Raw genomic sequence first — 23,837 nt, forward strand, 5'->3', positions numbered from 1 at the left:
ACCAGAACCAATTAAGGACGAATATTATATCAAATATCTAAATACTGAAACAAAGCAACTTAGAAACTGTCTGGGGGCGTGTGCACAAACGCCTGCGTCGACGATAAAATGACCTCAGAACATGTTTGAAAGTGAAAAGTCGCTTTAAGCAAGCCAATTTAACACTTCAAAGAAAAGAATGTAATGTAATGTACACCTTGATTTAATAAAGTGATTTATAGATAAATTGTACATTTAAATTATGTCACTGTTACAGATGGATAAGCATTTTAGTAAACTGCATTTCAGGGGTCAGCACTCAGCACTCTGCAATTATGCATTTTATTTCTTACAAAATACAAAATAACCGCAAAACATGAAAAGCTTTCCATACATTTTCAAAATGCAAAATAAATGTTTTTGTTGAAAAACAGTTCTACTTTTCAAATGACTTTCAAGGACTTTTGTGGGGGGGAAGAAAATACAGAAAAAAGGTCTCCTGCCAAAATATATAAGATTGTAGATCTGCTATCTTCGTATTATCTAATAGGGCTTAAGTGCTTAATTCATATAATGTATACGTTTGGGTCACGGGAAAAGTCAACCAAATATATATATATATTTTTTAAAATACCAGGTAAATTTATATAGAGCTCTTATCCACAGCGCTTTACATTCACGCACGCACGCACGCACGCATACTCTGTGTTCTCTTCTATCACGGCCAAGCTACACCAGGCAATTTTGCACGCGTGTGTATGCGTTTACTGCGCGCGTACAGTGCGTTTGGACAGGACCAAATATATGTCAATGATACCTGCAGCTACACCAGGCGCACGGATACCGCGGGCCATCTTATACGCGTGCTCTAAAAATAGGATCGGTTCTAATTTTTTTACGTGCGTATAATGCCCCCATGCGCGCGTATCTATATATCCTCCCCGGAAGGTCCCGCACAAACCTGCCGCGCGTCTGACAGATGGATGTAGCCATGCAGGGCATTTGGCTTACACACGCACGGTCCGCGCGTTTAGAGTAAACGCGCGAGAAAAGCCTGGTGTAGCTCGGCCGTTCTACCAGACTCGGTTAGCTCCGTCTGATAAACGGGACGTGACCAACGCATGATCGACCAACTTCCTGACATATAAGATCAACACCGAAATGTGTCTGGAAATAAAATTTCAAAAATAACAGCTGAACAGGGGAAACGGCTGGCGTGAATTATATCACAGTTATCACATCAATAAATGCTGGCGTATAGTTTGGGTTCAAATTAATGTCATCGGTGCGGAAGGTACTAGGAAAGGGACCCCAAGTTCTTTCCAAAATGGCGTGTTCTTATCGATGTGGACGATTGACCCATTTTGGGGGCGGGAACCCCTGTTGGTGTTAGCATCATGTTATGCTTTAGCTATTGAAAAATACCAGACCTACAAGCTCATAGCGCGCCACCGAGTGGCGCGCTACGAGCTCGTAAAAAAAAAATCGAAGAACGACTGACATAGAAACATGGCTTTTTCAGAAAACTGTCAGGATGTAGAAGACATTTTTATAGAATCTGATCTCAGGTCAGAAGGGGTTTTAACGGGACATGTCCTGTCCTTTGCTCAGTGGGACATGTCCCTTGTCCCCCTGCCCTTGAGTCAGTCCCTTATGTCCTGTCCTTGGGTCAGTCCCTTATGTCCTCTCCTTGGGTCAGTCCCTTATGTCCTGTCCTTGGGTCAGTCCCTTATGTCCTGTCCTTGGGTCAGTCCCTTGTGTCCTGTCCTTGGGTCAGTCCCTTGTGTCCTGTCCTTGGGTCAGTCCCTTACGTCCTGTCCTTGGGTCAGTCCCTTGTGTCCTGTCCTTGGGTCAGTCCCTTACGTCCTGTCCTTGGGTCAGTCCCTTGTGTCCTGTCCTTGGGTCAGTCCCTTACGTCCTGTCCTTGGGTCAGTCCCTTATGTCCTGTCCTTGGGTCAGTCCCTTATGTCCTCTCCTTGGGTCAGTCCCTTGTGTCCTCTCCTTGGGTCAGTCCCTTGGACAGGAAGAAGGCGTCCTGTCGCGGCGCGCGGCCCAGGAAGGTGGTGATCATGTCCAGGCCGTCTGCAGAACCGCCCGGTTCCAGAATCACCTTCCTGTACTCCGCCCCGACCTGAACACAACAACACACACACACACACACACACACACACACACACACACACACACACACACAGCAGGGTCACACACATTCGCAGCCGATTCCGCATCCCTGTAGCTGTACTCGGGAAGGGGAGCGCTTGATTGCTTTGCAAAACCCAATGCCGTGCGGGCGTCTATAAGCACCGCCCGGCTCATAGGACTGGGAACGTGTGGCTCCAGGCGGCCCCGTAAAGATACATCAAGCGCTATTCTCCCGTCACATAGCCTATACTTGCCAAGCAAAACAAGGAAGTGTTGTGGCTCTGGCTCGCTCGCTCTGGTGGCGCAAAGCGTAGCTACTTTTGTGAATTTAATAGTTTTATTAGGTTAATATTGCTATACGTTTGTAACCGTTTTAGAAAAGATTATAGGCCACTCGAGGCCCAAAGCTTACCGGGTATTTTACAATGGTTGGGCGGGTAGAAGACCCTCCGCTGCCTACGCCCCCCCCCCCCCCCAGCCATTGTAAAATACCCGGTACAGTATAACCTGAGACCTCTCGTGGCTTATTGCTTTATAATATCTAGGTAAATGTGTAAATAATGAAAACCCACCTGAGGGTTCATGATGCCTTGCTTCTTGAAGCGATTGAAGAAGATGTCCATGGAGTAGACCTCGCTCCACAGGTAGCCGTAGTACTGGCCGTCGTAGCCCCCCGCCAGGTGGCTGAAACTGGCCAGCATGTTGGTCCCTACAACACAACACAATACACTGTCATAAATATACATCATACCCCCCGTCCGGTGGCTGAAACTGGTTCCTATACAATACAATACAATACACTGTCATAAATATACATCATACCCCCGTCCGGTGGCTGAAACTGGTTCCTATACAATACAATACAATACACTGTCATAAATATACATCATACCCCCGTCCGGTGGCTGAAACTGGTTCCTATACAATACAATACAATACACTGTCATAAATATACATCATACCCCCCGTCCGGTGGCTGAAACTGGCCTGTTGGTCCCTACAACACAACACAATACACTGTCATAGCCCCCCGCCAGGTGGCTGAAACTGGCCAGCATCTTGGTCCCTACAACACAACACAATACACTGTCATAGCCCCCCGCCAGGTGGCTGAAACTGGCCAGCATGTTGGTCCCTACAACACAACACAACTCTAATATTAATAGTATGCATGTGATTGAACTTTGCCAATGCTCTGAAGTAGGCACATGCACTGCCACTCAACAGACATGCTCAGAAATGGACTGTTAAGTCCCGAATATTGATGGCAAAGTGTTCAAATGAGTCAAGATTGCACGGCACTATTTCTTACATAAAATGTAGGTCATTTAGGGGCTGGGCAATTAACGGACAATATATCAAAACCCATTAGTCTGGTTCAACCAGACTATAGATATTGTTACACTTCCTCATTTTTCCGGAGTAATCTAACTTCCCCTGTGATTGGCCGAGCTTTGCATAACGTTTGTAGTAGGTAATTGGCTGTTGTTGGTTACGTAACAAATCTATGTTTTACAATCGTTTATAAAGACATAAATTAGGACCAAACTATTCAAGCATTATAGAGCACCGAAGTCTGACGTCACTTTCAGTAGAGGGCGTCAGTCCCCAGGTTCATGTATTTGTTTAGTTGCATTGAAATCCCCATTGAAGCGATTTTAGATCGCCTCATATAACAACTGTGTTTGAAAAATAAACATGTCACCCCGGCCGCTTCACTCATATGGATATGAAGAATCAACTGACTGAGAGAAAACGCTAATGTTACTGCTGCTGAATTAGTTAGATTTTCGCTAGAAGCAGACTGTATCATATTTGACTGACTGACTGTTGCAAACGATACAGAGACACCTACCTTACCTAACAATAACGCCGAGACAGCTTGTTTATTTTTGGACCACAACGCTTATAGTAGACGATATTAAGATCACCCCATGTTATTCTCCATAGAGAAATTACTTCCGCGAACCAGGGGAATCGTCGGGATGAGCGAGTTACGTCAGGACTTCGGTGCTCTATAGAAGTTACTTTTCAAGAGAGTCATGATTTTCAACACACTAAAACATATCGTCATTACGTCACCATCGAAAACCAGTTACACTCTGGCATTGGGTCCTTTATTCCACATGTTTATTACGTCATCATTGAGAGCTAGTTATACTATGTAAATGTTTATAAAATCATTGGTTTTCGATGGTGACGTAATGACGATATGTTTTAGTGTTGGCAGGATTAAAGGTAATGCTCCTGTGTATACATGTATGTAATCTGGCACCACTGCCGTATCAGGCACAAGTAGTCATTACGTTACATGCATAAAGTAGGTAGGTAGCAAATAGTTAAACCTAATAATTAAACATTTCAAACGTTCCTTCACAGAGATACTGAGATTTGACAGTTTGTAGCGGTCGAAAGTACTTGCCTGGAGTAGCAGGGATTATTATTATTATTATTATTAATCACCTGGAGTAGCAGGGATTATTATTATTATTATTATTAATCACCTGGAGTAGCAGGGATTCCCAGGATATCCTGACAGTGTTTGGCGAACACCTGAGCGGTGTCTGCGTGAGGCGAGCTGTGCAGCGATTGGTCCACCTTGCTGAGCACCACCTGACGCAGATTCATCAGCCCTGAGGATAAACAGCACAGGGACAGAATACATATTCTACAACAGGTCGTTAAGAGGAAGCAATCTGATTGATTGAAACGGTTTTCTAGCCGTTGATCAAACCAGCACCGTTCACCACCTATAATCAAAACAATTCATTCAAACATTCAGCCGCTCTGTTTTCCCAGAGCGCTATAGCAAACTGGGTGGCTAGGCTATAGCTAGTTTCTTTGGACATTTGTGGTCGTATAGTGACTATACATCTGTCATTAAAAATATATATTCTTTCAGCGATCTTCTTAGTTTTAAGGGTAACTGTTGTAGAATTGCAATATTACACGAGAGGGTGTTGTTTAACGTGATTATTGCCCCTTCAGTGATGCTTGCGGAACTCAACTTCGTCTCGTTCCCGACCGCATCCCTGTCGTGGCAATAATCACGTTAAACAACACCCTCTCGTGTAATATTGCTTAACCCATTCTGAACGGGAACCCGTTTTGGTGTTAGCATCATGTTATGCTTTAGCTATTGAAAAAATAGCAGATATACAAGCTCATAGCGCGCCACCGAGTGGCGCGCTATGAGCTTGTAGGTCTGCTATTTTTGAAAAATCGAAGAACGACTGACATTTTTAGAATCTGATCTCAGGTCAGAATGGGTTAATCAGACCTGTGTGTGTCCAGTGGAAACCTCGTATGAATCTGATCTCAGGTCAGAGTGGCTTAAGTGTAATACCGGTGTTGGCCACCCGGGAGGGATGTAGTAAATAGTGTAATACCGGTGTTGGCCAGAAGGGAGGGATGTAGTAAATAGTGTAATACCGGTGTTGGCCACCCGGGAGGCGATCAGCCGCCTCAGCAGCGGGTCGGGGATGGCGCTCCCGTCCCGGTAGTGACCGGACATCCTCCTCAGAGGCTCCGCCTCCCACGCCCAGTTCTCCAGCATCTGAGACGGAACCTCCACGAAGTCCGTCTCCACCTGAGTCCCGCTGAACTCCGAGAAGGTCGCCTGGAAAACGGAAGGTTGGGATTTTTACTTAAGTCCTGTACTTGAGTACAGTGTTGAGGTATTTGTACTACAATTTCCAGTACTTTTACTTCTACTCCACTGCGCCTCGGAGCCTTATAGATATATAGATAGTTTTTATCTGTTGACGAAATTGTCAATACATTTAGTCTTAGTTTTAGTCATCATATCATCATATCGTTTCCATTTCGTTTTCGTCAGTGAAAAATGGTAGTCGACGAAAAAAGAAAATCATCTTAAACCCATTCTGAACGGGAAGCCATTTTGGTGTTAGCATCATGTTATGCTTTAGCTATTGAAAAATAGCAGATCTACAAGCTCGTAGCGCGCCACCGAGTGGCGCGCTACGAGCTTGTAGGTCTGCTATTTTTGAAAAATCGAAGAACGACTGATATAGAAAAATAGCTTTTTCAGAAAAACTGTCAGACATTTTTTTAATCTGATCTTCAGGTCAAAATCGTCTTAAGTTGCTGACCTTGGAACAGATCTCAGACCAAAAACAACCCTGATGACGTGACGTTTGCTGACCTTGGAACAGATCTCGTGCATGACGTGTCCGAACTCGTGGAAGAACGTCTCCACCTCGTGGTGCTGCAGTAACGAGGGCCATCCTTTGGAGGGCGCCGTGAAGTTGGACACCATGGCCGCCACCGAGAGACTCCGTTTCCCATCAGCCCCCACGCAGCCCGGCTGCAGGCCGAAGCACGCCGCGTGGCCGTACTTCCCTTCTCTGGGGGGGGGGGGGGGGGGGGGGGAGAGGGGGAGGAGGGGAACAGAAAAGAAAGAAAAAGACGAAATTGTCACACATTTTGGGAGAAACGACAAAAAGGGAGAAACGACCACGAAGCAAATTAGCCCATTTAGGCCTGACCTAAAAAAAAAAAAGAAAAGAATCTTCGAGAAAAAAAGGCAACTAAAAAATACGGGGAAGCAGCTTTTTGCTTCTAGGGGCCGACGGCATGGAACAAGCTCCCACTGTACCTTTGAGACAGGCAGCCTCTGTAGACATGTTTAAAGCTCAGCTCAAGACCCACTTCTACAACATTGCTTTTAATTGATCTTTTCTTTTTTGTTATTCATGTCCTCACTGTATTGCATTACTGCTTGTTTTTTTTTTTCTCCATTTCTCTGTAAAGCACTTTGAGCTGCCCTCTAGTGATATTGACGTCAGCCCTCGGTGCTCCATTAGTAGTAACCTGAACACACACCACACGTCATGTGGTCACCCGTTCTCACGTTTATGTTACTTATAAGTCTGTTTTTGTCTGACCACAATGTGAAGAATGACATTTAGATCAAAGGGCAGGCCGTGAGGGCCACGGGCCAGCCTGGCCTCTCATCCTGGCCCCGTGAGGGCCACGGGCCAGCCTGGCCTCTCATCCTGGCCCCGTGAGGGCCACGGCCCGGCCTGGCCTCTCATCCTGGCCCCGTGAGGGCCACGGCCCGGCCTGGCCTCTCATCCTGGCCCCGTGCTTTTAACCTACTTAGGACAGAGGCCTTCTAAAAAGAGAAAAAGTCTTCTAAATCCTAACAGTTTTCTGAAAAACATGTGCTTCTGTCAGTGGTGAAAAACATATGTTTCTATGTCAGTGGTGAAAAACATATGTTTCTATGTCAGTGGTGAAAAACATATGTTTCTATGTCAGTGTTGAAAAACATATGTTTCTATGTCAGTGGTGAAAAACATATGTTTCTATGTCAGTGGTGAAAAACACATGCTTCTATGTCAGTGGTGAAAAACATATGTTTCTATGTCAGTGTTGAAAAACATATGTTTCTATGTCAGTGGTGAAAAACACATGCTTCTATGTCAGTGGTGAAAAACACATGCTTCTATGTCAGTGGTGAAAAACATATGTTTCTATGTCAGTGGTGAAAAACACATGCTTCTATGTCAGTGGTGAAAAACACATGCTTCTATGTCAGTGGTGAAAAACACATGTTTCTATGTCAGTGGTGAAAAACACATGCTTCTATGTCAGTGGTGAAAAACACATGTTTCTATGTCAATGGTGAAAAACACATGTTTCTATGTCAGTGGTGAAAAACACATGTTTCTATGTCAGTGGTGAAAAACATATGTTTCTATGTCAGTGGTGAAAAACACATGCTTCTATGTCAGTGGTGAAAAACACATGCTTCTATGTCAGTGGTGAAAAACACATGTTTCTATGTCAGTGGTGAAAAACACATGTTTCTATGTCAGTGGTGAAAAACACATGTTTCTATGTCAGTGGTGAAAAACATATGTTTCTATGTCAGTGGTGAAAAACACATGTTTCTATGTCAGTGGTGAAAAACATATGTTTCTATGTCAGTGGTGAAAAACACATGTTTCTATGTCAGTGGTGAAAAACACATGCTTCTATGTCAGTGGTAAAAAACATATGTTTCTATGTCAGTGGTGAAAAACATATGTTTCTATGTCAGTGGTGAAAAACCCTATCTCCTCACCTGGGGTGGAGGTCCAGGTAGAACTGTCCTATCTCCTCACCTGGGGTGGAGGTCCAAGTAGAACTGTCCTATCTCCTCACCTGGGGTGGAGGTCCAAGTAGAACTGTCCTATCTCCTCACCTGGGGTGGAGGTCCAAGTAGAACTGTCCTATCTCCTCACCTGGGGTGGAGGTCCAAGTAGAACTGTCCTATCTCCTCACCTGGGGTGGAGGTCCAGGTAGAACTGTCCTATCTCCTCACCTGGGGTGGAGGTCCAAGTAGAACTGTCCTATCTCCTCACCTGGGGTGGAGGTCCAAGTAGAACTGTCCTATCTCCTCACCTGGGGTGGAGGTCCAGGTAGAACTGTCCTATCTCCTCACCTGGGGTGGAGGTCCAAGTAGAACTGTCCTATCTCCTCACCTGGGGTGGAGGTCCAGGTAGAACTGTCCTATCTCCTCTCCGGACGCGGTGTCCTCCACGCGGTAGGCGCTGACCTCGGGGTGCCACGCCCCCGGCTGCCTGACCCTGGTGAAGGTCAGGCCCAGGAGGTTCTGGTAGAGGTCCAGCAGACCCTCGGTCACCAGGTCCAAGGGGAAGTACTCGATCAGCTTGTCCTTGTCCACGGAGAACTTACACTGCTCCACCTGCAACCAAGTGTAAAATGACAAAAAAAAAGTCATCTTCGTTTCAGTCGATGAAAACAACACCGTCTACAAGTCTACCTGGTTCATATAACAGGGTTAATATCAGATCTACAAGTCTACCTGGTTCATATAATAGGGTTAATATCAGATCTACAAGTCTACCTGGTTCATATAACAGGGTTAATATCAGATCTACAAGTCTACCTGGTTCATATAGTAGGGGAGGTCCCAGGCGTTGATCTGTCCGTCAAACGTCAGTCCTCTCATCAGGCTCTCTCTCTTCTTCAGAGACAGGATGTACCGCCTCTCCTTCTCTCCAATTGGCCGAAGCTTCTCGTGGAAGCTGTCTGTTTAAAAAAAAAAAACAACATCACACCCGTGTGAAGTGAGTGTCTGCTCTTAATGAAATAATGAGCTTTGATTGACGTAGATCTCGGCCAATGGCGGTGAATCTGATAATGTAGTGTTAGGACAAAATTGGGTTACACGGAGCAAAAGATGGACGTGAATATTATCCTTCAAATTCTCATGGAAGTATGAACAAAATTAATACTCCCTCTCCTTCTCTCCTTATATAATATTGGCTTAATAAAACAGCTAGCACTCATGCCAGCAACATAGAGACGATCGATGTGTGTGTCGTGTGTGTGTGTGTGTGCATGCATGCGTGTGTCCATGCGTGCGTGCATGTGCGTGTGTGTGATTGGAGTGTGTGAGGAGAGGAGTGGATGACATCACCATACCTAGAAAGTCCCTGACGTTGGTGTCATTCTTGGCCATGTTCATCTGCAGCACATAGTTGACATGGCTACTGAAACCCAGGAGGCTGGAGAGCCTGGCTCTGAGCCGGAGGAGCTGATCCAGGATCTGTGTGTTCACCTGAATGAAACACAACCAGATGTTATAGAACCTCTGCCCTAGGATCTGTGCTCACCTGAATGAAACACAACTAGATGTTAAAACCTCTGCCCTAGGATCTGTGTTCACCTGAATGAAACACAACTAGATGTCAGAACCTCTGCCCTAGGATCTACTGTGTTCACCTGAATGAAACACAACTAGATGTTATAGAACCTCTGCCCTAGGATCTACTGTGTTCACCTGAATGAAACACAACTAGATGTCAGAACCTCTGCCCTAGGATCTACTGTGTTCACCTGAATGAAACACAACTAGATGTTATAGAACCTCTGCCCTAGGATCTGTGTTCACCTGAATGAAACACAACTAGATGTCAGAACCTCTGCCCTAGGATCTACTGTGTTCACCTGAATGAAACACAACCAGATGTCAGAACCTCTGCCCTAGGATCTGTGTTCACCTGAATGAAACACAACTAGATGTTAGAACCTCTGCCCTAGGATCTGTGTTCACCTGAATGAAACACAACTAGATGTTAGAACCTCTGCCCTAGGATCTGTGTTCACCTGAATGAAACACAACCAGATGTTAGAACCTCTGCCCTAGGATCTGTGTTCACCTGAATGAAACACAACTAGATGTTAGAACCTCTGCCCTAGGATCTGTGTTCACCTGAATGAAACAAAACTAGATGTTATAGGACCTCTGCCCTAGGATCTGTGTTCACCTGAATGAAACATAACTAGATGTTATAGAACCTCTGCCCTAGGATCTGTGTTCACCTGAATGAAACACAACTAGATGTTATAGAACCTCTGCCCTAGGATCTGTGTTCACCTGAATGAAACATAACTAGATGTTAGAACCTCTGCCCTAGGATCTGTGCTCACCTGAATGAAACACAACTAGATGTTATAGAACCTCTGCCCTAGGATCTGTGTTCACCTGAAACCAGGGGACGTTCACACATAGACATCAAAAGGGGGCTTCAGCCCCTGCCCAGGGGCAGCGGTGGCCGAACGGTTTGCGGAGCGGTCTTGATATCGGAAGGTCGCTATAGTTCGTATCCCCGGACCGGCACGTTAAAAATTACCACCGCTGAAGTGCCCTTGGACAAGGCATTGAACCTCTACCATGAAATGTTTCTATGAGCAGGGCCTGGCTGTAAACAAGTTATTGAGCTTAGTCCAGTTACCCTGGGTAAACATAGTACCTTTCCTTTCCTTAGTCCAGTTACCCTGGGTAAACATAGTACCTTTCCTTTCCTTAGTCCAGTTACCCTGGGTAAACATAGTACCTTTCCTTTCCTTAGTCCAGTTACCCTGGGTAAACATGGTACCTTTCCTTTCCTTAGTCCAGTTACCCTGGGTAAACATAGTACCTTTCCTTTCCTTTAGTCCAGTTACCCTGGGTAAACATGGTACCTTTCCTTTCCTCAGTCCAGTTACCCTGGGTAAACATAGTACCTTTCCTTTCCTTAGTCCAGTTACCCTGGGTAAACATAGTACCTTTCCTTTCCTTAGTCCAGTTACCCTGGGTAAACATAGTACCTTTCCTTTCCTTAGTCCAGTTACCCTGGGTAAACATAGTACCTTTCCTTTCCTTAGTCCAGTTACCCTGCAGGTAAACATGGTACCTTTCCTTTCCTTAGTCCAGTTACCCTGCAGGTAAACATGGTACCTTTCCTTTCCTTAGTCCAGTTACCCTGCAGGTAAACATAGTACCTTTCCTTTCCTTTTCCATTTTACCTGTCTGTAAAACAACTTCCCCTTTCCAGACATTATTTGTACCTGTAGACAGCGGCTGTGGAACGCCTCCTCCACCCTCCTCCTGGTGTCAGGGAGGACGTACCTGTAGACAGAACGCCTCCTCCATCCTCCTCCTGGTGTCAGGGGGGACGTACCTGTAGACAGCGGCTGTGGAAGGCCTTCTCCATCCTCCTCCTGGTCTCAGGGACGTGGCACCTCTTCATCAGAGGGTAGTAGTGAGGGTACTCCAGCGTGACCTTGTAACAACCGTCCTCGGTCTTCTCCAGGCCGTTCAGGTAGCTGTCCGCCAGACCGCCTGCGTGCGTGGAGACAGAGGAAAACAAACAGATAGCACTGCTGATCTATGCTTTGTATTGTAATAATATGGAAACATCTAAATCTACGGAAGATAAATTCCCATTCATTTTTTCCCATAGATGTTACAAAAAGTATTTATTTAAATAGCTGTAAGCCTCGGAAGCCTAATTCGGAAAGAATAAAGACGCGAATACAAGCGGCCGAAATTAGTTTTCTTCGACGGGTGGCTGGAATCTTATCCCTTAGAGACAGGGTGAGAAGTTCATCTCCCTTAGAGATAGGGTGAGAAGTTCATCTCCCTTAGAGATAGGGTGAGAAGTTCATCTCCCTTAGAGATAGGGTGAGAAGTTCATCTCCCTTAGAGATAGGGTGAGAAGTTCACCTCCCTTAGAGATAGGGTGAGAAGTTCACCTCCCTTAGAGATAGGGTGAGAAGTTCATCTCCCTTAGAGTTAGGGTGAGAAGTTCATCTCCCTTAGAGATAGGGTGAGAAGTTCACCTCCCTTAGAGATAGGGTGAGAAGTTCACCTCCCTTAGAGATAGGGTGAGAAGTTCACCTCCCTTAGAGATAGGGTGAGAAGTTCACCTCCCTTAGAGATAGGGTGAGAAGTTCATCTCCCTTAGAGATAGGGTGAGAAGTTCACCTCCCTTAGAGTTAGGGTGAGAAGTTCATCTCCCTTTAGAGATAGGGTGAGAAGTTCAGTCACACGAGAGAGAGACTCGGAGTAGAACCGCTGCTCCTTCGCCTGGAAAGGAGTCAGCTTGGGTGGTTCGGGTCATCTGGTTAGGATGCCTCTCGGGCGTCTCCCTAGGGAGGTCCTCAATGTTAAACTCACCTAATTCATGTTAAACTCAATGTTAAATTCACCTAATTCATGTTAAACTCACCTAATGCATGTTAAACTCAATGTTAAACTCACCTAATTCATGTTAAACTCAGCTAATACATGTTGAACTCAATGTTAAACTCACCTAATTCATGTTAAACTCACCTAATTCACGTTAAACCCACCTAATTCATGTTAAACTCAGCTAATGCATGTTAAACTCAATGTTAAACTCACCTAATGCATGTTAAACTCAGCTAATGCATGTTAAACTCAATGTTAAACTCACCTAAGTCATGTTAAACTCAATGTTAAACTCACCTAATTCATGTTAAACTCAATGTTAAACTCACCTAATTCATGTTCAGAAAACACCAGGTATGTGTTATCTTCGTTCAGATTCTTGTTGAACTCGATGGACAGTTCACTCAAACGTTTGGACGTCCGTTCGATTTCCTTGGGACAGACAGACAGACAGACAGACAGACAGACAGACAGACAGACAGACAGACAGACAGACAGACAGACAGGAGAACGTTACTTAAAGCTGCTGCGCTATGTAACTTCCCCCTACTACCCGGGATTTGAACCCGGTTTCCTGTGGAAGTGACGACACATTTTGCCATTGATCTAATAGAGCGTTGTCTGCTTGCTCAGGGGATAAATTTAATCCTGACCTGAAGGTCGAAATCCACGTCCATGACCTTTGACACGATCTAAATGTCTCAACAGAAGCACAGGGAGACACAACCACCCCATAGCCTGGAGGGATGCTAAATGTCTCAATAGCAGAACAGGGAGACACAACCACCCCATAGCCTGGAGGGATGCTAAATGTCTCAATAGAAGAACAGGGAGACACAACCACCCCATAGCCTGGAGGGATGCTAAATGTCTCAATAGAAGAACAGGGAGACACAACCACCCCATAGCCTGGAGGGATGCTAAATGTCTCAATAGAAGAACAGGGAGACACAACCACCCCATAGCCTGGAGGGATGCTAAATGTCTCAATAGAAGAACAGGGAGACACAACCACCCCATAGCCTGGAGGGATGCTAAATGTCTTAACAGAAGAACAGGGAGACACAACCACCCATAGCCTGGAGGGATGCTAAATGTCTCAACAGAAGAACAGGGAGACACAACCACCCCATAGCCTGGAGGGATGCTAAATGTCTCAACAGAAGAACAGGGAGACACAACCACCCCATAGCCTGGAGGGATGCTAAATGTCTCAACAGAAGAACAGGGAGACACAACCACCCCATAGCCTGGAGGGATGCTAAATGTCACAACAGAAGAACAGGGAGACACAACCACCCCATAGCCTGGAGGGATGCTAAATGTCTCAATAGAAGATATTACGAGTAAGACGCGCAAACGCGTGAAGCGAACGCAGCTCGTACATATTTGGGTTTTGGACGTATAGCTGCTTTGGGGACTCCTTATATGGTGCCCCTTTTGTGCCCATATATGGAGCTGAGTGGACCTGGCCCCTTTTGTGCCCATATATGGAGCTGAGTGATTGCTGATGCAACACACACCATATTTGGATAGCGGGACAGACAGACAGACAGACAGACAGACAGACAGACACAGACAGACAGACATGATCTGCTAGGTCTCATAGTAAGTGCTCACTGCGTTCGCAATTATACTGTATTGAAGGTCTTGTGAAATGGCTTTTTTGGCATTTTATTTTGAAGTTTCAGCCTCAGACGGCAGGATCTAAGTTTCTGAACCAATCAGAGCGTTGCATCCCTCCCAGGCTATGGGACATATAGTCCAAACCTTCCAATAATAAGAAGAACGAGGCATAAATTGTGAAAATGGCAGATCTACAAGCTCATAACGCCTCGGAACGTGAGGCGTTGTGAGCTTGTAGATCTGCCATTTTCACTGTATCATTTATCTGTGGAACAGAGTCAAACTAAACGTCATGCATCAACTCCTACAATTCCATAACAATACATTTTATTCATTAAAAAATAAGTTACATAGTGCAGCTTTAACAAACATTTAAGGGTTCCATTTTTGTCACCGCTAAACCCCTTATCCCTTAGCCTCGATCCCAGGCTTACTTATCTGCAAAAAGAAAAGCCTGGTCACAACGTAAGACAGAGAAGCATAAAGAAAAGCCTGGTCACAACGTAAGACAGAGAAGCATAAAGTAAAGCCTGGTCACAACGTAAGGCAGAGAAGCATAAAGTAAAGCCTGGTCACAACGTAAGGCAGAGAAGCATAAAGTAAAGCCTGGTCACAACGTAAGGCAGAGAAGCATAAAGAAAAGCCTGGTCACAACGTAAGGCAGAGAAGCATAAAGAAAAGCCTGGTCACAACGTAAGACAGAGAAGCATAAAGTAAAGCCTGGTCACAACGTAAGGCAGAGAAGCATAAAGTAAAGCCTGGTCACAACGTAAGGCAGAGAAGCATAAAGTAAAGCCTGGTCACAACGTAAGGCAGAGAAGCATAAAGTAAAGCCTGGTCACAACGTAAGACAGAGAAGCATAAAGTAAAGCCTGGTCACAACGTAAGACAGAGAAGCATAAAGTAAAGCCTGGTCACAACGTAAGACAGAGAAGCATAAAGTAAAGCCTGGTCACAACGTAAGGCAGAGAAGCATAAAGTAAAGCCTGGTCACAACGTAAGGCAGAGAAGCATAAAGTAAAGCCTGGTCACAACGTAAGGCAGAGAAGCATAAAGTAAAGCCTGGTCACAACGTAAGGCAGAGAAGCATAAAGTAAAGCCTGGTCACAACGTAAGGCAGAGAAGCATAAAGTAAAGCCTGGTCACAACGGATACGATATTTTCCCGACCAATCACACCACTTGTTTCATTTGCAGAGAATGTAAACTGATTTGTAAAGCATCAACGTCATTTCCTTGGGCAATACTTCCGCTAAAATCCCGCAACTTCCGCTGAGAGTCTTTTCCAGGGTCTTAAACTATCCTTAAACTTCTTTGCCTTTCTTTTTTTTTACTATTTTGCAAAACATTTTTTTATCGTTATAATGGACAGTCTACAAGCTCACAACGTGTCAATGTAGATTGGCTAGTTGAACTATTCAAAAATGTTTTTCAAAATAGTAAAAAAAAAAAAAGGCAAAGAAGTTTAGGGATAAGGGGTTTAGGGATAAGGGGTTTAGGGATAAGGGGTTTAGGGATAAGGGGTTTAGCGGTGATGAAAATGGGGCCCTTAGACGTTTCACCTAGAAAAAAACGTGATGAAATTGTCATTTGAGTGTGACATAATTCTACATTACCTCTTGTGTATCCTTGGACAGGTGCAGTCCGTTACGTTTTCCTAACGTAATAATTCTGTCTGCAAATCTCCGTTCTTCACGCGTGAGGACGTCCTGGTACTTTTGCTGAAAAGAAAAGTAATGATTACAGTATAATTTCATTATGTAGAAATGCAGCTGAATCCATTTGGCATTATATGCTGTACAATAATAACACATATAAAGCAACAATAATCAATCAATTAATGAAACATTCAATCCCTGTGTTAGGCGTGTCATTATGTGAAAAGAAACAGGAAAAAATATAATTTGTAACGTTAACTAAATAACTGATTCATTTCTCCAATCTGATCTTTCACACTGCAGATCAGATCTGTCACAGATCTGTGTGTGTGTTCAGACTGCAGACGAATCCAGCCTTAAATAGATATGTGCCACGCATGCAGATTGGAATCTGATTTGTTTACGTAAGTCTAAACACGAACAAGTCACATATACAGTCCATCCATCAATCCTCCGTTTCAACATTCCTCTCCAGAGCAACATTAGTAACTTAACCACCTCAGCTGGCTCCTTTCCAGGCAAAGAAGCAGCGACTCTACTCAGAGTCTCTCTCGTGTGACTGAACTTCTCACCCTGTCTCTCTCTAAAGGGAGGTGAACTTCTCACCCTATCTCTAAGGGAGATGAACTTCTCACCCTATCTCTAAGGGAGATGAACTTCTCACCCTATCTCTAAGGGAGATGAACTTCTCACCCTATCTCTAAGGGAGATGAACTTCTCACCCTATCTCTAAAGGGAGGTGAACTTCTCACCCTATCTCTAAGGGAGATGAACTTCTCACCCTATCTCTAAGGGAGATGAACTTCTCACCCTATCTCTAAGGGAGATGAACTTCTCACCCTATCTCTAAAGGGAGGTGAACTTCTCACCCTATCTCTAAAGGAGATGAACTTCTCACCCTATCTCTAAGGGAAGTGAACTTCTCACCCTATCTCTAAAGGGAGATGAACTTCTCACCCTATCTCTAAGGGAGGTGAACTTCTCACCCTATCTCTAAGGGAGATGAACTTCTCACCCTATCTCTAAGGGAGATGAACTTCTCACCCTATCTCTAACGGAGATGAACTTCTCACCCTATCTCTAAAGGGAGATGAACTTCTCACCCTATCTCTAACGGAGATGAACTTCTCACCCTATCTCTAAAGGGAGATGAACTTCTCACCCTATCTCTAAGGGAGATGAACTTCTCACCCTATCTCTAAAGGGAGATGAACTTCTCACCCTATCTCTAAGGGAGATGAACTTCTCACCCTATCTCTAAGGGAGATGAACTTCTCACCCTATCTCTAAGGGAGATGAACTTCTCACCCTATCTATAAAGGGAGATGAACTTCTCACCCTATCTCTGAGGGAGTGAACTTCTCACCCTATCTCTAAAGGGAGATGAACTTCTCACCCTATCTCTAAGGGAGATGAACTTCTCACCCTATCTCTAAGGGAGATGAACTTCTCACCCTATCTCTAAGGGAGGTGAACTTCTCACCCTATCTCTAAGGGAGATGAACTTCTCACCCTATCTCTAAGGGAGATGAACTTCTCACCCTATCTCTAAAGGGAGATGAACTTCTCACTCTATCTCTAAAGGGAGATAGGGACGAAGATTGCTCAGTATAGACAGAGAGCTTTGCCTTCTGGCTCAACTCTCAGACCCCAAACTAAAGAATATGTCCACAATTCCACGCTGTATTCGATGTGGTATAGTAGAGGCTACCATAGGAGAGGTAAACCTTGATCAAAATAATAGTGTAGACTTCTTGAAAAATAAAGTAATCCCAAATGTCTATAACAACAATTTAACTCTCGAGAGTGTCAAATTAAACCAAATGGACGCATTTTATAGTTTCATTTTACAATCTCAATAGTTCTGTACAATCTATAAGGGTCCATTTGTACACTCAGAGTTACAGACCCCATTAGGGTCCATGTGGTTCCATGTGTTACACTCTCAGAGTTACAGACCCATAAGGGTCCATTTGGTTCCATTTGTTACACTCTCAGAGTTACAGACCCCATTAGGGTCCATGTGGTTCCATTTGTACACTCTCAGAGTTACAGACCCATAAGGGTCCATTTGGTTCCATTTGTACACTCTCAGAGTCACAGACCCATAAGGGTCCATTTGGTTCCATTTGTACACTCTCAGAGTCACAGACCCATAAGGGTCCATTTGGTTCCATTTGTACACTCTCAGAGTTACAGACCCCAGAAGTGTCCATTTGGTTCCATCTGTACACCATCTGAGTTACAGACCCAGAAGGGTCCATTTGGTTCCTAACTGTCTCTAATTGAGCTATAGGGACCCCCTGGAACTCCTCAGGGACCCCTACAGGGGTCCCCGGACCCCCCTCTGGGAGCCCATGATCTACAGAACATGTGTGGCGTGCTGCTTATAGCGATAATCCTCACGTACAGGTCAGCGTCGTAAATTCTCCGCCGGGCGTGATTTAGGGAGCCAGTGACAGCTTCCCGGGTGTAAACTTACATCTTTCTCTGCTATCACACACACACACACACACACACACACACACACACACACACACACACACACACACACACACACACACACACACACACACACACACACACACACACACAACACACTCTGCTATCAGGGAGTTAACGGGATCTGCAGAAACGTCTGCGTTGCTAAATGTGAACCGAGTGTCAAATGATAGGCGATCGCACTCTTTATATAGCAGCGCATATACAAACGCATACACACATACACATACACATATATACATACACACACACACACACACACACACACGCACACACACACACACACACACGCACGCACACGCATACACACATGCACATACACATACACATATATACATACACACACACACACACACACACACACACACACACACACACACAGCCTACAGTACAGGTCTGCACACACACACCCACCCACACACGCATGCACGCACGCACAAACACGCACAAACACACACACACACACACACACACACACACACACACACACACACACCCTCTACAGTATGCGCGCTGCCTTGACCACCGACGTGCTCACATAGACATCAAGAGTAACCGGAACGAGTCCAGAGTAAATGTTTTGAATGAAATGGAACCTGCAGCATGGTAGGGGCCGCTGCACAGCACCTAGCTTTGGTAGTGTATCCCGCCGTGGCGCATAGAACACTATGGAACGCCTGGTGGAGGGGAAAGGAACTGGTTGGAATAACGTGTTCCTTCCACGCGCTACGACGTCCAACCAGGGAAACTCCCCCTGGTGGAGGGGAAAGGAACTGGTTGGAATAACGTGTTCCTTCCACGCGCTACGACGTCCAACCAGGGAAACGTATAGAATCTGATCTCAGGTCAGAATGGGTTAATAATATACCTTTGCAACTGCAAAACATATTTATGGTAAAGAATTTCATACAGCTTCGCATGTCCAAAAACCCCAACCAACCCTTTAAAGGGACTTCAGCCCCTGCCCCTCGTAACCCCCCCCCCCCCCCCCATGGCCTTGACCAGTGGTTCACCCCCACCCGGTTCACCCCCCCCCCCCCCCCGGTTCACCCCCCCCCTCACCAGGCAGCTTTATATAGCGGTCTACACAGCAGGGGTCGGCGACCTTTCTCTCACATGAACTATAAGTGCCACGTTTTTAGTTTTCTTGGGAGTCAGTGCAGTGCCATATATACTGTATATATATTATATAATAGTCTTACATTTAATTATAACACTTACTTAATGAACTGGTGGGCGTGCCCGCACATAAAAACAAACATCTTAACAAATACCGTAAACTTTTTTTGAAAAAGATATACCTCCTTATATAACAATATGACTGGATGATCATGTTTTAGGGTGGGAAAAAAATTACGGCACTCCAACTTTAAGTATATATAATTGGTGCCGTTATACCTGCAGTGCTATGACTCTGCTGAAGACGTCCTCTCTCATGCTGAGTGTTTATACCTGCAGCGCTATGACTCTGCTGAAGATGTCCTCTCTCATGCTGAGTGTTTATACCTGTAGTGCTATGACTCTGCTGAAGACGTCCTCTCTCATGCTGAGTGTTTATACCTGCAGTGCTATGACTCTGGTGAAGACGTCCTCTCTCATGCTGAGTGTTTATACCTGCAGCGCTATGACTCTGCTGAAGACGTCCTCTCTCATGCTGAGTGTTTATACCTGCAGTGCTATGACTCTGCTGAAGACGTCCTCTCTCATGCTGAGTGTTTATACCTGCAGTGCTATGACTCTGCTGAAGACGTCCTCTCTCATGCTGAGTGTTTATACCTGCAGTGCTATGACTCTGGTGAAGATGTCCTCTCTCTCTCATGCTGAGTGTTTATACCTGCAGCGCTATGACTCTGCTGAAGATGTCCTCTCTCTCTCATGCTGAGTGTTTATACCTGCAGTGCTATGACTCTGCTGAAGACGTCCTCTCTCATGCTGAGTGTTTATACCTGCAGTGCTATGACTCTGCTGAAGACGTCCTCTCTCATGCTGAGTGTTTATACCTGTAGTGCTATGACTCTGCTGAAGATGTCCTCTCTCATGCTGAGTGTTTATACCTGCAGTGCTATGACTCTGCTGAAGACGTCCTCTCTCATGCTGAGTGTTTATACCTGCAGTGCTATGACTCTGGTGAAGACGTCCTCTCTCATGCTGAGTGTTTATACCTGCAGTGCTATGACTCTGGTGAAGACGTCCTCTCTCATGCTGAGTGTTTATACCTGTAGCGCTATGACTCTGGTGAAGATGTCCTCTCTCATGCTGAGTGTTTATACCTGTAGTGCTATGACTCTGCTGAAGATGTCCTCTCTCATGCTGAGTGTTTATACCTGCAGCGCTATGACTCTGCTGAAGACGTCCTCTCTCATGCTGAGTGTTTATACCTGCAGTGCTATGACTCTGCTGAAGACGTCCTCTCTCATGCTGAGTGTTTATACCTGCAGTGCTATGACTCTGCTGAAGATGTCCTCTCTCTCTCATGCTGAGTGTTTATACCTGCAGCGCTATGACTCTGCTGAAGACGTCCTCTCTCATGCTGAGTGTTTATACCTGCAGTGCTATGACTCTGCTGAAGATGTCCTCTCTCATGCTGAGTGTTTATACCTGTAGCGCTATGACTCTGCTGAAGACGTCCTCTCTCATGCTGAGTGTTTATACCTGTAGTGCTATGACTCTGGTGAAGACGTCCTCTCTCATGCTGAGTGTTTATACCTGCAGTGCTATGACTCTGGTGAAGACGTCCTCTCTCATGCTGAGTGTTTATACCTGTAGTGCTATGACTCTGGTGAAGACGTCCTCTCTCATGCTGAGTGTTTATACCTGCAGTGCTATGACTCTGGTGAAGACGTCCTCTCTCATGCTGAGTGTTTATACCTGTAGTGCTATGACTCTGCTGAAGATGTCCTCTCTCATGCTGAGTGTTTATACCTGTAGTGCTATGACTCTGCTGAAGATGTCCTCTCTCTCTCATGCTGAGTGTTTATACCTGCAGTGCTATGACTCTGGTGAAGACGTCCTCTCTCATGCTGAGTGTTACCTGCAGCGCTATGACTCTGGTGAAGATGTCCTCTCTCTCTCATGCTGAGTGTTTATACCTGCAGTGCTATGACTCTGCTGAAGATGTCCTCTCTCTCTCATGCTGAGTGTTTATACCTGCAGTGCTATGACTCTGGTGAAGACGTCCTCTCTCATGCTGAGTGTTTATACCTGTAGTGCTATGACTCTGCTGAGTGTTTATACCTGCAGTGCTATGACTCTGCTGAGTGTTTATACCTGTAGTGCTATGACTCTGCTGAAGATGTCCTCTCTCTCTCATGCTGAGTGTTTATACCTGCAGTGCTATGACTCTGCTGAAGATGTCCTCTCTCATGCTGAGTGTTACCTGCAGTGCTATGACTCTGGTGAGTGTTTATACCTGCAGTGCTATGACTCTGGTGAGTGTTACCTGTAGCGCTATGACTCTGGTGAGTGTTACCTGTAGCGCTATGACTCTGGTGAGTGTTTATACCTGTAGTGCTATGACTCTGGTGAGTGTTACCTGTAGTGCTATGACTCTGCTGAAGATGTCCTCTCTCATGCTGAGTGTTACCTGCAGTGCTATGACTCTGGTGAGTGTTTATACCTGCAGTGCTATGACTCTGGTGAGTGTTACCTGTAGCGCTATGACTCTGGTGAGTGTTACCTGTAGCGCTATGACTCTGGTGAGTGTTTATACCTGTAGTGCTATGACTCTGGTGAAGACGTCCTCTCTCATGCTGAGTGTTTATACCTGCAGTGCTATGACTCTGGTGAAGATGTCCTCTCTCATGCTGAGTGTTTATACCTGTAGTGCTATGACTCTGGTGAGTGTTTATACCTGTAGTGCTATGACTCTGGTGTGTGTTTATACCTGCAGTGCTATGACTCTGGTGAAGATGTCCTCTCTCATGCTGAGCTCCACGTCGAAGGCGGACAGCCTCTTGTCGGCCTCGGTGCTGGCCGATCGGACCTCCTTACAGGGAGACACGTACTGGGGGAAGTCCAGCGCGTGGCGCGCGGCTGCATGGGGGGGGAGGGGCATCATAGATAATAATAATAATTATAAGAAAGGCTAATTGGCAGCATAATAACATTGTGTCTACTTTTAAATATACCATAACTTTATTGCTCAATTTTCAACCGATTTTCCTAAACGGTTTGGTTTCTGTTTATAAACGTCAGAGATGTCCGCGTGCTTACAGTATATATGCTTTCATACGACGTTCATATAAAAAAGCAGATACGCGTCCTGAATCACATGACAACGTTTGTAATAAACCAACCCGTTTTTAAATTCGTCAAGATTAATTCATTCATCCATCCATCAGGAACACTCACATCCGTACTCCATCTTGGCGCGGGCCAGCGTACTCACATCCGTACTCCATCTTGGCGCGGGCCAGTGTACTCACATCCATACTCCATCTTGGCGCGGGCCAGTGTACTCACATCCATACTCCATCTTGGCGCGGGCCAGCGTACTCACATCCGTACTCCATCTTGGCGCGGGCCAGTGTACTCACATCCGTACTCCATCTTGGCGCGGGCCAGCGTACTCACATCCGTACTCCATCTTGGCGCGGGCCAGCGCCCGCAGCGTGTTCTCCACAGAGACCTCTTCGAGGCTCAGAGACCCGATGTCGTCGTAGAGCCTCAGGATCCTGCGGACCAGGCCGTCCGTCTTGCTCCTGATGTCCAGCGGCGTGAGGTCCCACCTGAGAGGGGGGGTCCCGCTGCTGGGTGGGCCCGCTGGGTGGGCCGAGACGCTGCAGGAGGTCCGCACGGGACCCAGCGCTTCACTCTGCAGGGTCATCCTCACTCTGGAGGGAGGCACGCACACACACACGCACGCACACACACAGGCAGGCACACACACACACGCACGCACGCACAGGCAGGCACGCACACACACACACACACACACACACACACACACACACACACACACACACAGGCAGGCACGCACGCACACAAGCAGGCACGCACACACACGCACGCACGCACACAGGCAGGCAGTTATGCACGCACACACACACACGCACGCACACACGCACACACACACACACACACACACACACACACACACACACACACACACACACACACACACACACACGCACACACGTTAGGATAGGAAACCATTAGGTTTCTTTCAGTTCAAATAGTATATTGAAAAGGAACGCTTCCCTATCGGGTACTCTTAATTTACACTGCAGTATTGATACTTTTACTTAAGTAAAACATTTGAGTACTTTTCCACCGGCTAACAACAACAACAACAACAACAACAACAAGGATGACATGCAGCAGCAGGAGGTGATGGATTGCCTCAAACAATGCATCCAATTCCAGGTCCATTCCAGAGTCTCCAGACAACATGAGAAGCAACAACATGCCAAACACAAACACACCAGACAGCCTTTAATC

The 23,837-nt window shown here is 45.7% G+C and overlaps 1 protein-coding gene across 2 annotated transcripts in view; it reads right to left on the reverse strand.

Moving 5' to 3' along the window:
• Positions 1 to 307: 307 nt before the first annotated feature.
• Positions 308 to 23,837, reverse strand: part of nln (neurolysin (metallopeptidase M3 family)) — a 27,119-nt gene continuing 3,589 nt past the window's right edge. Inside the window, exons 2-14 of one of the 2 annotated variants that reach the window (XM_080766706.1) lie at positions 22,971 to 23,230; positions 22,282 to 22,430; positions 15,855 to 15,959; positions 12,943 to 13,045; positions 11,601 to 11,761; positions 9,580 to 9,715; positions 9,041 to 9,183; positions 8,613 to 8,836; positions 6,287 to 6,488; positions 5,554 to 5,740; positions 4,626 to 4,754; positions 2,694 to 2,830; positions 308 to 2,110 (exon numbers count right to left, since the gene is read on the reverse strand). In XM_080766706.1, the coding sequence (XP_080622832.1) occupies positions 1,961 to 2,110; positions 2,694 to 2,830; positions 4,626 to 4,754; positions 5,554 to 5,740; positions 6,287 to 6,488; positions 8,613 to 8,836; positions 9,041 to 9,183; positions 9,580 to 9,715; positions 11,601 to 11,761; positions 12,943 to 13,045; positions 15,855 to 15,959; positions 22,282 to 22,430; positions 22,971 to 23,230 (2,086 nt within the window). In that variant the 3' untranslated portion in view covers positions 308 to 1,960. Of the gene's footprint in view, positions 2,111 to 2,693; positions 2,831 to 4,625; positions 4,755 to 5,553; positions 5,741 to 6,286; positions 6,489 to 8,612; positions 8,837 to 9,040; positions 9,184 to 9,579; positions 9,716 to 11,600; positions 11,762 to 12,942; positions 13,046 to 15,854; positions 15,960 to 22,281; positions 22,431 to 22,822; positions 22,853 to 22,970; positions 23,231 to 23,837 lie in introns of those variants that run through there. The other variant, XM_080766707.1, reaches the window with a different exon arrangement.

The sequence above is a fragment of the Protomyctophum bolini genome, assembly GCF_963924005.1.
Source record: "Protomyctophum bolini genome assembly, chromosome: 6".
Lineage (NCBI taxonomy): Eukaryota > Metazoa > Chordata > Actinopteri > Myctophiformes > Myctophidae > Protomyctophum > Protomyctophum bolini.